Source organism: Microtus pennsylvanicus, chromosome 6 (genome assembly GCF_037038515.1).
Source record: "Microtus pennsylvanicus isolate mMicPen1 chromosome 6, mMicPen1.hap1, whole genome shotgun sequence".
Lineage (NCBI taxonomy): Eukaryota > Metazoa > Chordata > Mammalia > Rodentia > Cricetidae > Microtus > Microtus pennsylvanicus.
Genome location: NC_134584.1, coordinates 106,243,565 through 106,259,638, shown reverse-complemented (window position 1 = coordinate 106,259,638; position 16,074 = coordinate 106,243,565). Strand labels below are relative to the sequence as shown.

General features: G+C 43.9%; 1 protein-coding gene across 5 annotated transcripts in view; it reads left to right on the top strand.

The window, feature by feature from the left end:
- Nucleotides 1–16,074, top strand: part of Slc7a6 (solute carrier family 7 member 6) — a 28,924-nt gene that overhangs the window by 7,100 nt on the left and 5,750 nt on the right. For 3 of the 5 annotated variants that reach the window (XM_075977119.1, XM_075977122.1, XM_075977120.1), the window contains 3 exons: nucleotides 4,066–4,624; nucleotides 12,602–12,727; nucleotides 15,623–15,767. In XM_075977119.1, the coding sequence (XP_075833234.1) occupies nucleotides 4,102–4,624; nucleotides 12,602–12,727; nucleotides 15,623–15,767 (794 nt within the window). In that variant the 5' untranslated portion in view covers nucleotides 4,066–4,101. Of the gene's footprint in view, nucleotides 1–1,768; nucleotides 1,835–4,065; nucleotides 4,625–12,601; nucleotides 12,728–15,622; nucleotides 15,768–16,074 lie in introns of all 5 variants that reach the window. The other 2 variants (XM_075977121.1, XM_075977123.1) reach the window with 2 other exon arrangements.

Below are 16,074 nucleotides of genomic sequence, written 5' to 3'. Positions count from 1 at the left end.
CTCTGGGTATTGTACTGCTGTTGCTTTTTTCTGGGTGCAAACTCTTAGAGGGAATGGGAAGCAGGGAGGTTTTCTCTTTGTCCTGGTACAGCCTCAGTTTCCTTGTGTCTGGGTGGGATTGATCTTTCTGAGTTATTTTGCCTGACACAGAGGTTATACTTCTCAGTGGTTTTTACCAGAATTTCCTGTTCCCTTCTCAAACACAAAAATTTTCTTTCTTCTTTTTTTTTTTTGCTGTTACCTTTTCCTCTTGGTTTTTGAGACTGTGTACAAATTGTCTTCTAATCTTTCTCAAGAATCTGACCTAATTTTATCACCTTCTCTTCATTTTCAAATTTTTTTATTACATTTATATATATTTGTGTGTGTGCATGGATGCATGTGTGTAAAGGTCAAAGACAACTTGTGGTAGGTGGTTCTCTCTACCATGTGGTTGTGGGGGTCCAATTCAGGTCATCAGGCTTGGTGACAAGTGTCTTTAACCACTGAGCAATCTCTCTGACCCAGGCCTTTATATTTTATTGAGCAGTTTTATATTGTTTAGTGTAATATTCACAGAAGGTCAGTGAGGCTTTTGGGAAGAACAGCTGAAGGTCAGAGAATGTTGAGGTACAGCTAGCTGGTGAATTCTGGTTTTTGACTGTGGAGTTTCTGGTCGCAATTCTTTCTTATTTCCATGCTGCCTTATCATTCTGTTGTTTTGTTCTGAGGACATGATCCATGCCCTTATTGACTCTGCTCACTGCTGTGTCTTTACATGTAATCCCAGCGGATGAGGTGCTTGGCTGGTTTCTAGAGGAATGTGAAGTGGGAGTTAGATTTAGAGGAAAGGTAAGGAATGGCCTTGGGGTTTTGTAGCCAAGCAAGGCAGGAATTTAGCCATGTGTCCTCAGGGAGTTTGCTGTAGTTATTTCACAGTTTTGCTTTTGTGTTAAAATAAGATAGGGGTTTTAATTACCTTAGCTAAGGACAGGCTCATAGTGATAATTGCATTTGGTTATTGAGTGAAGAAAAGAGCTTTCTTCTTAGCTGAAGGAGAGGAGTCCTTCCTAAACTAATTCAGCAATTCTAGGCAAGAGGTGTTCTGGGGCTGTGACTGATTGTAGCACATTCTTCCAGAGCAAGCCAATGGGGAGTTTGTCTAGTGTGTAGACCCATTGAATAAAGCCACATCAGACACACTAGTGCCAAGCTGTACAGGTACACAAGGGATACCTGGCAACCCTCACTCTCTCTAAGTTCTGATGGACTAGAGGACGCTGGAGTAGCCTCTAGGGCCAGGCTTTTCTGCTTGTCTGTATGTTGAGTATTTAGACCCCGAAGGTTTCTTTGTACCTCACTCTTACATGAGCATGGACTCCTGGCTGTTTGCTGGATTTGTTCCCATGGAAACCTGGACTCACTTGACATTCATGTGAAACAAATATGCTTCCACACGCTTGCATAGGGGACCTGCATAGAGCTTAGTTCCAAGAATGAAAAGTGTTCTCAAAGTCTGGGCTTATTAAAGTAGGGGTAGCCTGGCTCTACTCTTCTCATGCCCCAGACAAGTTTTTTAACTCGAGCCTAGGTCCGGACTCTTGGAACGTTGGGACAAGTCAAACAAGAGTTTTGAGTGGGGTCTGTAATGAATTTTCCCTGTTTCCAAGGATTCTCACACTCCAATGACCTTGGGTTCCTTTGTTTTAGCCCTGTGAAGCCAGGCTCTGGTATACATTTTGTTTTATTTTTGTTCTGCCCTTCAGCCCCATGCTTTTTCTTCCTTTAGGTGAGGGTTACTAAATAGTAACCTTTGATTTCCCCCGCTTCAACCTCCCAAGTACTGGAATTACAGGTGTGTGCCACTGCTACTCTGCCAAGCTTTATGTCTTTGTTGAGGAGAGGTGAGGATTTTAGAAAGCTGAAGTATTGATTCTGTTCTATTTTTTTTAACTTTTATTCTTCTCTTATGTATTACATTGACTATCGTTTCCCCTCTCTCTACTCCACCCAGTGCCTTTCCCCCAGATCAACTCCTCCTGTTTCCCTTTTAAAAAAAAAAAAGCAACCGTACCAGGGATATTCACGAAACATGGCTTAACAAGGTACCATAAAACTGGGCACAAATCCTTTTATCACAGCTAAACATGGCAACCAAGTAGGAAGAAAACGGTCCCAAGAGCAGGCAAAAGAGTCAGAGACACCCCCCACTCCTATTGTTGAGAGTCCCACAAGTCACTAAGCCACACAACCATAATGTGCAGGGGACCTAGCTCAGACCCATACAGGGTCTGTGTTTGTCACTTCAGTCTGTAACCCCTATGGCCTGTGTTCTCCTGTTGTCCTCGAACTCTCTGGCTCCTACAGTCCCTCCTTCCGTTTTTCAGGGTTCCCCTGGCTCTGTCTAGTGTTTGCCTGTGGGTCCACATCTGCTCCCATTGGCTGCTGGACGATGCCTTTTTGACAGTTGGGCTATGCGCCTGTCTATGAGTATCATCTATTCTTACCTTTAGAAGTTATCCTGTGACCTTTAAGGAATGGTTCCTTGATGGCAATTTTATGGCCCACTACATTCCTTTTCCCAAAGGTGAGGTAGGATTATTGTTTCTGACCTGTGATTAGCACAGGAATTAAGGAAGAGAGGCCAGCTTGCATAGAGTCAGGAGATTGCCTGTCTTCTTTTGACATGGCCTTCTTAAGTAAGACAGTAGAATCTACTCTCTTGGGTTGGTCCAAAGGGAATGAATGTGTACACACATGCCATCTTATCGTGATGTTTTCCAATGCTGGGTCTGTAACTAAGGAGGCTGTGACTTTGGGTAGGTGACAAGACTAGAAATTGTTTTGGGAGAATCACTTTGTAGCATAGATTGTGTTAAGGAACACGCTGAAGAGGAAAGAGAATAAGCCAGTGGCAAGTTAGCTCCAAGTTAGGGTGCCCCTGGGTGTCCCTTTCCCCTTCTCTCTTATAATCTTGTAATCTCTTAGATTCTTTTTAAAAAAAAAGATTTATTTATTTTTAATGTACATTGGGGTTTTGCCTACATGTTTTCTGTGTGAGGATGTCAGATCCTCTGGAACTGGAGTTACAGACAGTTGTGTACTGACATGTGGGTGTTGGGAATTGAACTTGGTGCTCTTTAAGTGCTAAGCCATCATCTCTCCAGTTCCATAAATAGGCATTTCTACAGGCATTCAACCAGATGTGGAAAGATCTGCAGTTACATGAAAGGGTTAAGAAGATGCTAAGAGGGCTGGAGAGATGGCTCAGTGGTTAAGAGTGTTGCCTGCTCTTCCAAAGGTCCTGAGTTCAATTCCCAGCAACCACATGGTGGCTCACAACCATCTGAAATGAGATCTGGTGCCCTCTTCTGGCCTTCAGGCATACAGGCAGAAAGAATATTGTATACATAATAAGTAAATAAATATTAAAAAAAAAAAGAAGATGCTAAGAGAGAGTATATCATTAATATAGCTTTGTGTGGTGGTAAACAAATGTAATCCCAGCATTCAGAAGATTGAGGCAGGAAGACTCTAAATTCCACATGGTGGGGTGGTGCACACCTTTAATCCCAGCTCCGGAGTGGCAGAGGCAAGCAGATAGCTGAGTTCAAGGCCAGCCTGATCTACAGAGTAAGTTCCAGGACTGCCAGGACTACACAGAGAAACCCTGTCTCAAAAACCAAAACAAACAAACAAATAGAAAGAACTGTAACTCTAGTTCCAGAGGATCTGATCCGGAGTCCTCACACAGATATACAAAGGCAAAACTTCAATGTACATTACACCTTTAATCCCAGCACTTGGGAGGCAGAGGCAGGCAGATCTCTGTGAGTTTGAAGCCAGCCTGGTCTATAAGAGCTAGTTCCAGGAAAGAAATTCTGCCTTGAATAAATAAATAAACAAATAAATCACCTCCAGTTGCTTGTATCTTAAGTGAAACTGAGACAAGCCTGTTGTGTTCTGTGTGTTGCATGTTCTAGCTAAGCAGGTGGTGGGCAGGGAAAATGTCTGCCTGGCAAGTGTTGACTAAGCCAGAGTCACTAGCTCCTGCTCTAGACATGACACCCTTGTTTTCTTTGCCAGGTCACAGTAAACACAGGTGTACAGGAACCATTTACCATGGAAGCCAGGGAACTTGGGAGTCCCATACCCACCTACCATCTTCTCCCCAAGGCCAACCAGCACACTGTAAAAGAAGATGCCAGCTCACCATCTCAAGGGTCTCCAGAGACTATGCAGCTGAAGAAGGAGATCTCCTTGCTGAATGGGGTCAGCCTGGTGGTGGGCAACATGATTGGCTCAGGGATCTTCGTCTCACCCAAGGGTGTCCTAAAATATACTGCTTCCTATGGGTTGTCACTAATTGTGTGGGCCATTGGTGGGCTCTTTTCTGTTGTGGGTGCCCTTTGTTACGCAGAACTGGGAACCACTATCACCAAGTCAGGGGCCAGTTATGCTTACATTCTAGAGGCCTTTGGGGGCTTCATTGCCTTTATCCGTCTGTGGGTCTCACTGCTAATTGTTGAGCCCACCAGTCAGGCCATCATCGCCATCACCTTCGCCAACTATATCATCAAGCCCTCCTTCCCCACCTGTGATCCTCCATATGCGGCCTGCCGTCTTCTTGCTGCTGCCTGCATATGTAAGTATGGGGGTGAGGCAGAGGCATACGTGGAGGTGTGGGTGCTGTATTACTTGTATGATTACTGAAACCTGAATGTCATATTTTGCTCTTTGGGGAGGAGGGAAGGTGTGAGGTCTCATACCTTTTGAAAAAATAACCTCTTCACTTATTTTGTTCTGAGAGCTAAGTAAACAAAGGATGGGAGAAGTTTGAATCTGTTCATGGTGTTTGGGGCCTTGGGTTTCTCTTGTTCTTAGCTGTCCCGTATTTCTGTTCCTTGCTCTATGTGACAGGTTGATACATGTCTTGTGTTTTTTTGAGAGGGTCAGGTGTTTTGAAAGGTGTCAACATCACTGTTTGTAACTTATCTTAGGGAACAAGTCAGAGCTAAGGCCTTGTTGTGCTCTCAGCTTTGCTTAGAAACTAGTTTAAAGGCATCAATGAGGAAATAGACTTTTCTAGATGATGGGGTCCCAAGTCCCACAGGACACCCTCTTCCCTGCCACTGCTGCTCTTGATGGCCTGTTCTAAGCAGCAGGCACCATACCAAATGGCCTTTTCCCATTGGTGTTTCAGATTTCTTTACACTGACTTTGTAAACAACCTATGCCTGCTGCCACTGCACAGAGTGTCAGAGATTCCAGGAGTCCCTATTTATTTTCTTTTCTTTTAGGGGTAGAGAAAAGGATATTCAGTGTGAAATCACGGAAACGAGAGGCGATTGCTATGGATTTACCCAGAGCTAGTGCTTTGGCTAGCATAGGTTCTTGTGTTTCTTAACGCTGTGCTGCCAGAAGTACTTAATCATATTCTGTTCTTTATCTCTGCTTGCAAAAACTTTGGCTGTGTATATAACTTATTGACAATTTTTTTTTGTTATTGATGTTTTGTTTTTCGAGACAGGGCTTGCTTTATTTATTTATTTATTTATTTATTTATTTATTTATTTATTTATTTATTATTTGTACAATATTCTGTCTGCGTGTTTGCCTGAAGGCCAGAAGAGGGCACCAGACCTTATTACAGATGCTTGTGAGCCACCATGTGGTTGCTGGGAATTGAACTCAGGACCTTTGGAAGAGTAGGCAATGCTCTTAATCACTGAGCCATCTCTCCAGCCCCCTCCCTAAAATTTTTGACACATAGAAAGAGGATTATTTTTCACTTGCTAGCCTCCCACCCTCTGTTATGATTCTTCCCACGATTTCTTGGGCTTGGAAAGCCCATCCCCATACCAAGAATTTATCGTTTGATTGCAGGAGTGGCATCACCTCTTTGAAATATAGACCACGTGGTGCTTTTTCACTCACAGTGTATTTTTACCCAGATTTCTTAGGACTAGTATTATGAGCTCTCTTTCCTAGAAACTCAGACATTCCCAGAATTCAGATCTAAGGGAAGGAATCTGTTAGAAGGAAGGCCAAGTCCGAAAACCATGTTGAATTCTAACCAATGAGGCTTAGGTCATAGACTCAGACTTTAAACAGAGCTTGGATGTGGTAGAAGCGGGACTGTTTGGCATGACACTGAGAGCACATGGTCTCAGGGGACATAGGGTATGAAGTGAAAACCATAGCTCTGCACTGGATCCTGCATGAGGCCTTCGATAGGTTGGGGAATGAAGTTTGGAAAGGAAGACATAGAAAGGTCTACCTTGTTGGTTGAAAATTGAGACATTAGAGGAGTCCACCTTGTTGGGAGATTGAACAAAGGCCAGAGCGATGGCTCAGCCATTGAGAACACTTAGTGCTTACTGTTTGTTCTTCCAGAGGACTTGAGTTCAGTTCCAAGTCCCTCCATCCGGTAGCTCAGTAACTCCAACTCCAGGGGTAACCAGTGCCTTTGGCCTCAATGGTTACCCACACTCAAGTGCACATAACCCACATGTAGGCATACACATTTGCATAATTAAATAATAAAAAGAAGTATTTTAAAGTTTTATTTAAAAATTTTCAGATAAGGTCTCATTGTGTAACTCTGAGAACCCTAGAACTCACTATGCAAACCACATGGACCTTGAACTCAAAGAAATCTGCTTGTCTCTGCCTCCCAAGTGTAGGTATTAAAAGCATGTGCCACTATACCTAGCTTTAGGTGTCTTTTTCTTTTTCTTTTTTTTTGTTTCTTTGATACAGGGTTTCTCTATGTAACAGCCCTAGCTGTACTGGAACTAGCAGTTTTCTGTTTCCTCTTACTTTTATTTTTCGTTTTTTTTTTTTTTTTTTTTTTTTAATGAGTGCTCTGCACGTATGCCTGCATGCCAGAAGAGGGCATCAGATCACATTACTTATTATAGGTGGTTGTAAACTACCATATGGTTGCTGGGAATTGAACTCAGGGCCTCTGGAAGAGCAGCCAGTTCTCTTAACCACGGAGCCACGGAGCCATCTCTCCAGCCTCCTCCGCTCACTCTATATTCAGACTTTGTTGCCTTTCTCATTTGTAGTGCCCTTTTTTTTTTTTTTTTGAGATAGGGTCTTGCTTTGTAGCCCTGACTGGCCTAGAATTCACTATGTAGACCAGGCTAGCCTGAACATCATAGAAATCTGCCTGCCTCTGCCTTTTAGTGCTGGTATTAAAGGTGTATACTTCTTTCTTGGCTACGTATTAATTTTTTTTAAAGATTGTTTTGCCTTTGTGTGTAAGTGTGCCACATGTATGCGGAGCCCACAGAAACCAGAAGAGGGTGTTGGATCTCCTGGAGCCAGTGGTACAGGCAGTTTTAAGTTGGTCACCATACATGTTGAGAACCAAATTCAGGCTCTGTGGAAGGGCAGCAAGCCCTGCGGTGCCATCTCTCCAGCCCTCACATTTGTATTGTTTTGTTGACCTCTGAAGGTGTGGCCCCTGAAATTGTTGCAGCCTCATCCACTGCTTTTCCATCTACACCCCACTGCATTCTCATGCTACAGTTTGGTGGTGGTGGTGAGATTTCCGGTTGTCTTACTTGTTACCCTAAAGCAGTGCTTCTCAGTGGGAGGTTAGTTTGGCTCAAAGATGTCGTTTGGCAGTATCTGGAGACATCTTTGGGATACAATTATTGGGAAGCAGTGCTTCCGTTATCTATTGGTAGAGGCAAGGAGTGGTGATGAACATGCTGCCAAACAGGATATAGTCTTACTGGCCCAAAATGTCAGTAGTGCTGCAGAGAGGAAACTATCCTAAGGGCCTGTCAATGGAAATAGGGTCAAAAGAGAGAAGACTGGAGGGTTTGAGTTGTAGCACTAGAGTCTGAGTACCTGGCCTCCAGACTCAGCTGGACGGGGCTGGGTGATCTTGGAAACGTAAGGGGTGTGGGTCTGTGGTGAAATTTTGTTTACTAATTAGAAGCAGGCAAGTAGTCAAGGGACTTGGCTTCTGCTTGGTAGACTTGTGTTCTTTGGCAGGACTGAGAGTATGAGGCAAGCTCGGTGCCTGGGGCCAGCCTCTAAGGATCGACTCTGTCTTGGTATTCCTGTGCCTGATTCCCTGAGAGGGAGTGGGGGCATTCCCAAGGCACTTGACTCACTTCATCCCACTGGCCTGCAGTTTCTGGCAAACGTGCTGGCGCTCATTAACTACTTTTGTTGAGTAAGAAGCATATGTGCTGGGTGAATAAATGTAAAAGACTGCATCATCGTAAGAGGCTCCCTTGCTCCAGCTCGTTAGTCTTTTTCTCAGTCAGCTTTACTGACCAGGTGCTTTGTGCCTGCTCAGCTGGCTGTTGGAATGGGTCCTGCAGAACTTCCTGAGGCATGCCTTCACTCATCCTGCTAATACAGTCATGACTCTCCCTTCACTGCGGGCTGTGTTTACTTGTGTATAGAAAGGGCCACACCTGCAGGAAGACTGGAGAAGGATAGGGGGTGGGGAGGAGCAAGGCTGAGATTAGTTAGTGCCTGGCACTTGGGCTGAGGTTGTGAAGCATACTCAGTGAGTCCAGCTGGGCTTTTGTGCCTCCTATGGTGTCCAGTTTTCGGTCTCTCCCTTGTTCCCATTTCTTTGTCTCTGTCTCTGTCTTTTCTATCCATTTCTGTGCATCTCCTAGTGTTTCAGTCTTTTTCTCACAAGTTCAGGCCTTCTAATTTTATGTTCCTGCTTTCTTCCTTTGTGTGTGGTTTATATTCTACTGTTAGGGTTTCTATGGTCTTTGACTTGGTGTAGTTCTAGACTCTCAGAGTACCCTATTGCTATTAGATACACTCACTCTTTCGGTATTCTGGGAGGGATAATTTATAAGGCCGGCTTGGATCCATTGTTTGGCATCTCTGATAAGGAGAGAGAGTAAGTTCTAAGAAGGAGATGGACAAGTACCCCAAATGTGCTTATTGTATTAGTGCCTGTGGTTTACTGGTGACTGTTAACTATGTATGTTAGCTGATCCAGGCTTAGCCAAAGAGAGAATTTTGATCAGCAGTTGATCCCTGTGAAGATTTTTCAGTAGCATACATTCTTTGGGGTATCCCTCTCTCAACAGCCTAGTTAACTATTGTGTCCCCAATTACATATAATTACTTCATTATGTGTCCCACCTTAGATGTCTGACTGGTGAGCACATGTACTGTTTGGCAGCATTTTCCCCATTGAGACAGGGTTTCTCAGGATAGTCCTGGCTGTCCCTTGAACTCACTCTGTAGACCAGGCTGACCTCAGACTCAGAAATCTGCCTGCCTCTGCTTCCTGAGTGCTGGGATTAAAGGTGTGTGCCACCAAACCCAGCTATTTTTTAAAAATATTTATTTTTATTTTATGCTTGTGAGTGTTTGTTAGCACAGAAGAGGACATCAGTTCTCTTAAAACTAGAGTTACGGGTGGTTGTGAGTCACCAATTAGGTGCAGGAAATTGAACCCAGGTCCTCTGGAAGAGAAGCTAGTGCTCTTAACCACCAAGCCAACTCTTCAGCCCTATTTAGCAGCATATTAAGTGAAGCTCCTAGGACACCATGGAGGCTATTCTGTAACATATGGTCATTTTTATAGCTGGCCCTGGACACTCTTCTTTTGAGTGGAGAATTGCCCAAAGGAATCGGCTGTTACCTTGCCTCCAGCCAGGGTTCATCAGCTCCCTTCTTTGCTGGACAAGAGCTTTAGACACACTGTAAGCTTGTTGTCTGAGAGTTTGTGGTCTCTCAGAAAGAAGACTGAGATACCTTAGGGAGTCACTTCCTGGAATCAGGACTGTAGCATTTGATACTGAACTATTGTGAAGTGGGAATGAAGGCGAGAGGGATCTCTTGGGCTGGTCTGCCCAGTATATTTGGGAAAGATTTTCAGAGGGAGTAAGGGCTGAGCTAGACCTTGGAAGTAGATGTTAATGATGGCTGACAGGGCAAGAGGGAGAAACGTTTTGTGTGTGCATTTGGCATAAGTAAGGGAGAGTCCACCTAAAGGAATAAATAGGTGGGAGTATGTGCAAGAGGTTGAAAGAATGGACTGTAAGACTTTATTAAAAAGAAGCATTTAATTGGGAGCTTGCTTTCAGAGGAATAGTACATTATCATCATGGTAGGGGTATGGAGGTACTGCACTCATGGTGTTGGACCAGTAGTTGAGAGCTACATTCTAATCCACAGGCAGAGAAAGACTCTGGGCCTGGCTTGAGCTTTTGAAACCTCAAAACCCACCCCCAGCGACAGTCTCCCTCCAACAAGGCCACACGTCTCAATCCTAGTACTCCCTGGTGACTAAGCATTTAAATATATGAGCCTAGGAGTGATGCTTGCATTCAAACTACCACAAAACTGAGATGCAACTTAAGAATGACTCACAGAGCCGGGCGGTGGTGGCGCACGCCTTTAATCCCAGCACTCGGGAGGCAGAGGCAGGCGGATCTCTGTGAGTTTGAGACCAGCCTGGTCTACAGAGCTAGTTCCAGGACAGGCTCCAAAACCACAGAGAAACCCTGTCTCGAAAAACCAAAAAAAAAAAAAAAGATATATATTTAGATTTTTGCTCTGTTTTTGTAAGCTTGGACAGTACTTAGAAGTGTCACTATGTTCCTTCTTGTAGAAGCCCTCGGATAATTATTCTCATGTTCTTCCCTAGATCAGACCTGTCCTTTATGTTCAGGAAAAGAGTTCTCTCTGTGGGTTAAGCCTCAGCCAGGTAGCAGTTCACAGCCTCAGTAATCTACAGGGTTTAGATAGTATGGAGGTACGTTAGCATGGAGCTTAAAGGTAGCTGAGATGACATGGAACTAAGAAGCTCTGAGGAAGGCTCAACTCTCCAAGGGATTCACTGACAATTGGCAGGTTTGCATCAGAATGGGCTCAGGACGATCATTTGAACTTGGGAGTGTGCAAGCCTTTCTCAGCCTTAGTTTCCTCAGAGACAGTGCCAGATACCTCCTGCGGGGAGGTTGTTTCAGGTCCCAAAGAGGGGTAAATTGGGATGGCTGCCAGCAGAATTTAATTGAGAAAAAGAGTACACCTTTTGTTTTCTATAGTTGCACATAAACAGGAGACAAGGGGTTGGGATGTGGATTGAGATCAAGAGTTGAGGAGTCTAGCATTGATCTTGACTATAGGCACCAGTCACGTTAATGGCACACACCAAGTGTCTCTCTCTCTCTCTCTCTCTCTCTCACACACACACACACACACACACACAGAGAGAGAGAGAGAGAGAGAGAGAGAGAGAGAGAGAGAGAGAGAGAGAACACTAGAATGTATCTGTATGTATTATCTAAAGCAAAATAAAATATAATGGCAGGGCCACAAGCAAGAGCCTCTTGCTAGAGATAAGAAGAATGACTACTTTATCACATAGGAACTTTTCTTCAAACTCCTGAGAGAATGGAGACCCTATAAGTGCTTGACCTTGGGAAAAGGAATTCTGGGGAGCAGACCTTATCTATACTACAATTTTTTAGTCTTACTATATGGGTCTGTCCCCTCACAATGCTCCCAGAAGAGAAGGTCCTGATGTCTTACTCTTTTTTCATTATACTTTACCGTTCTGATTTCTCTATTAACTGAACTTTTTGCCCTTAATGACCTCAGGCTCTGGATCTGAACTGTAGGTATTTCATCCTTGGGATCAGATGTGCCTAGTAAATCTCTTAATTTTACTGTTTGATTGTAATTTGGAGGGTACATTGGAATTCTTGGTTCTAAGGTGGCGGAGATTTTTTTCCCCCAAAGAATTATTTTGTTTAGAGAGACTGCCATTGTACATATTTTTTTAATGTTTGTTTATTTATTTATTTATTATGTATACAATATTTTGTCTGTGTGTATGCCTGCAGGCCAGAAGAGGGCACTAGACCCCATGACAGATGGTTGTGAGCCACCATGTGGTTGCTGGGAATTGAACTCAGGACCTTTGGAAGAGCAGGCAATGCTCTTAACCTCTGAGTCATCTCTCCAGCCCCCCCCCCCCATTGTACACATTTTTAACCTTTACCAAAGCCCACACAAAATTTCCCAAAGTGAAAGACATTAATATTGAAAATCATTAAAAATGAATGTAAAAAGGTGCTGGAGAAATGTGGTCTGCAATGTCTAAATGCCGAAGCTTTGTCAAGCAGGAATGGTCACCATGCAGTCCACATCATACAAGTGGGGAACAGACATCTGTATTTGGGGATTTGTCAGAATTGATAGTGAGGTTGTCTCTGAAATTGTCAAGTATATAACAGTCACAGGTATAAGACATTAGATGATCATCAATATTCAAATTTACATTATTTGTTAATGTTTTTTTTTCTGGAATCTGGCTGGAAAAGAGTGGGTAGAGTGAGGCTAATGAAGTGAGGACAGCCATTCTTGGTGCTGGGAAACATTCCCAGCAGTGGTTCTGGCATTAGAACATATATGTGTTCATGCATGCCCTAGTACCTTTGGATATAGTGTAGGGCATTCATAGGTGCTGCTCCTCCTGTTTACCTGTTCTAGTTCTCACGGAACTGTTGTTCCCCTAACTTAGGCAGGGAGGGTAGAAAAATGCTTTCTGTAGAGAGGTTGGGGTTGTGTGCTCAGCTCAAGCCTACCAGTGACACTGTGATTTTCCTTCTAGGTCTGCTGACATTTGTGAACTGTGCCTATGTCAAGTGGGGCACACGAGTACAAGACACATTCACATATGCCAAGGTTGTGGCACTCATTGCCATCATTGTCATGGGCCTTGTTAAACTGTGCCAGGGTAAGAGGGGCTGAGGTGGGAAGAAGGGCAAATGTCTCCTGGAGCCTCTTTAGCTCCCTGAGGAGGATATGGGACTTAGCTAGCTTCATCTCTTAGCATATATTGAATATATTCTAGAGTATTGTCAGTGAAGTAAGAGGTGGTTATGAATCTCTTCCTGGGCTTTATCAGCCAGTCTGGTTTGGTCAACTGGACATACCAAATGCCAGGTTCTCCTCAGGGGCTTCTTTGGAAAAAGCATTGCAGGAAGCTAGCAAAGGTCCTAGGAGTTCTTGAAAGTTGGAGTATAATTGGGTTACTCATATAAGTCATTTAGGGGGATGGTTGTAGTCTGTAATTACCAAGTAGTGAGTGGGAAAACTTGACTTTACTGGAGGGGCCCATAGGGGAAGGGTTATTTTGTAGTATTTTACTGTTCATCTGTAATTGAATTAAGGAATCTTTCAAAGCCAGCTATTGACAAAATGTCAGAATGTTGTAAAATGGCATTGCCTTACCTATGTTGGCCTTTCTTTTTTCTTTTTTTCTTGAGACAGGGTTTCTTTACTTTTTTTGTTTGTTTGTTTGTTTTGCTTTTTAAGACAGGGCTTCTCTGTAGCTTTGGAACCTGTCTAGGAACTAGCTCTTGTAGACCAGACTGGCCTCGAACTCACAGAGATCCTCCTGCCTCTGCCTCCCGAGTGCTGGGATTAAAGGCATGCACCACCACTGCCCAGCTGAGACAGGGTTTTTTGTGTAACAGCCTTGGCTGTCCTGGAATTCCCTTTGTAGATCATGCTGGCTTCAAACTCAGAGATCGCCTACCTCTGCCTTCCAAGTGCTAGGATTAAAGGTGTGTGCTACTACCACCTGGCTCTTTTTAATTTTTTCTTAATTTTTTTCTATGGATGTAACCAGGACCTTTTGCATACTGTGTTAACACTCTACTACTCAGCAACGTACCGAGTCCTCTTATTTATTTATAAGACATTTTAAAAAAAGACATTATAAGATAATGTCCTGAAATATATTTTGGGTTGTCCTGTAATTTACCACATAGCCCAGTGGCCTTGAATGTTTGATTCTCTTGCTGTACCTTTTCCAAGTGGTGGGAAAAGATATGTGCTACCATTTCCAGCTATAACTTAGCTCTTGAGAGCTTTTCATTTTAGGGTCAGAACAGACTGAGGCTAATGGGCTTCCCAGAATATCCTGAAAGATGTTTTACCGAAGGATATCCTCCGTACTTAGCAGCCAATTCCCTTTTCTTTATCATTCCCAAACATAGCTGTATTTGCAGTCACCTGGGGAGCTGAGCCCGTCATCTCAGACTTATTGATTTGAAATTGAAAATTAAAGAAGTTTTTATGTGTGCATGGTCCTGAGGATCAGAGGCTCAGGTCTACATGTATACTAGACAAGTGATTCCTCCAGCCCAAAGACATGCTTTTATGAAGTGCCCAGGTAGCCCAGGAAACCTGCTGAGCAACTGCAGTCAGGCATCTAGATGCCTTTGAGATCTCAGGAATATCTAGAGTAAAATTGGGCTATTGAGTAGTTGTTTTTTTTTTTTAAGTATAAGCTACTGCTTTATTTTTTTTTAATATTTATTTACTTATTATGTATACAATATTCTGTCTGTATGCCTGAAGGCCAGAAGAGGGTGCCAGACCTCTTTACAGATGGTTGTGAGCCACCATGTGGTTGCTGGGAATTGAACTCAGGACCTTTGGAAGAGCAGGCAATGCTCTTAACCACTGAGCCATCTCTCCAGCCCTATTGAGTAGTTTTTCCTCCGAAATGTGTGCCTTCGAGAACCACTGCTGTGTGCAGTAACCGATACCCCTGGACGCTCTTACTGCACACCTACATCTTTTGCCACATTGAGATCTGGGTATAGGCTTTCTTTTTAATATTTTTTTCTTTTGTTTTTCTGTCCCCCCCAAGATAGGGTTTTTCTGTTTAACAGCCCTTGGCTCTCATGAAACTAGTTTTTAAGACAAGTCTGGCCTTGAATTTAGAGATCCACTGACCTCTGCCTACCAAGTGCTGGGATTAAATCCCTGTGCCACCACTGCCTGGCCTTTTTAATATTTTTTACTTTGTGTGTGTTTGTATTTATGCCGTGTGTGTGGGTCCTGTGGAGGCTAAAAGAGGGGTCAGATCTCCCTGGACCTGGAGTTATAAGTGGTCAGCCTTTCTGCTACGGTGATGACAAGCACCATAGAAGGCTTACTCTTGTAAAAACTCCATGCTGTCTAGATGTCTGTCCTGAGCAGCTACGCGGGCTTTCAAGTCGGCAGTCTTCAGAGGCCTCTAGGGAGGAGGACAGTTGCTTTGGCTTGGGTTGGAGTGCTGAAGGGTGGGGTTGGCCCAGTAAGAGATAAGAAGACCTCAGATTCCAAGCCTTATACAGCCACAGCACACCCACTGCAAATAGAGTGATGGAGTCTTCTCCAAGAGGCTGATAACCCGCAAGTCAAAATTGTACATTGATCTGAGCACCCGCAGGAAGGTTATTGTCAGTAGAAATTACTGCTTTGTGTAAAATGACTAGTGAAGTCAAAATAGGAAGAACTGAGGTCGGTTGCAGGAAATGGAAATTCATTATGGTCTTGGAAGAAGTGTTTCTCAGAGTGCAGCCAGGAATGCTTTTGTTTTCTTGATATCATATAGTTTTACTAAAGAAAACTTAACCTGAGGGAGTAGTTGGGGTGGTGAGGTGCAGAGTTTCTGATTGTTGTTGTTTTGGTATTAAATGATGTTTTTTTTTTTCTTCCCCTGTCCTGTTTGTTTTTGCCTTTTTCCCCTCTCATTTGTTTCATCTTTTTAATTCTCCCTCTGAATCCTTTATCTTCTCCATATTCTTCCCCTCTCTTCCTTTCACCTGGTCTCCCACCCACTTCTGCCCCACAGGACACACTGAGCACTTTGAGAATGCCTTTGAGGGTTCCTCGTGGGATATGGGAAACCTCTCTCTTGCCCTCTACTCTGCCCTCTTCTCTTACTCAGGTTGGGACACCCTTAATTTTGTAACAGAAGAGATCAAAAACCCAGAAAGGTAAAGGCGAGATCACATTCTCCATCTTGGCTGGAACTCCTGCTGATGATGGGCACAATTGCCCTCTTCTCGTACCTCCTCCCTCTGTCTCATCCCCTCTTCCTCTTCCTGCTCCCCTTCTCCAGTTAGGAGGCATTGGGGCCTAGGATGGGAGTGAGCGAATGTGGGAAAGCCCTTGGCTCTCACCCTCCTGCTCCATTGGAGAGCACTGAGGGTCCTTCCTATAGGAGGTGTTAGTGGGCAGCAGTAGACCCAGCTAAGGCTGAGGTGGCAGGACTTTGCCCGGTGGTAGTGAGACTGCAGCCTG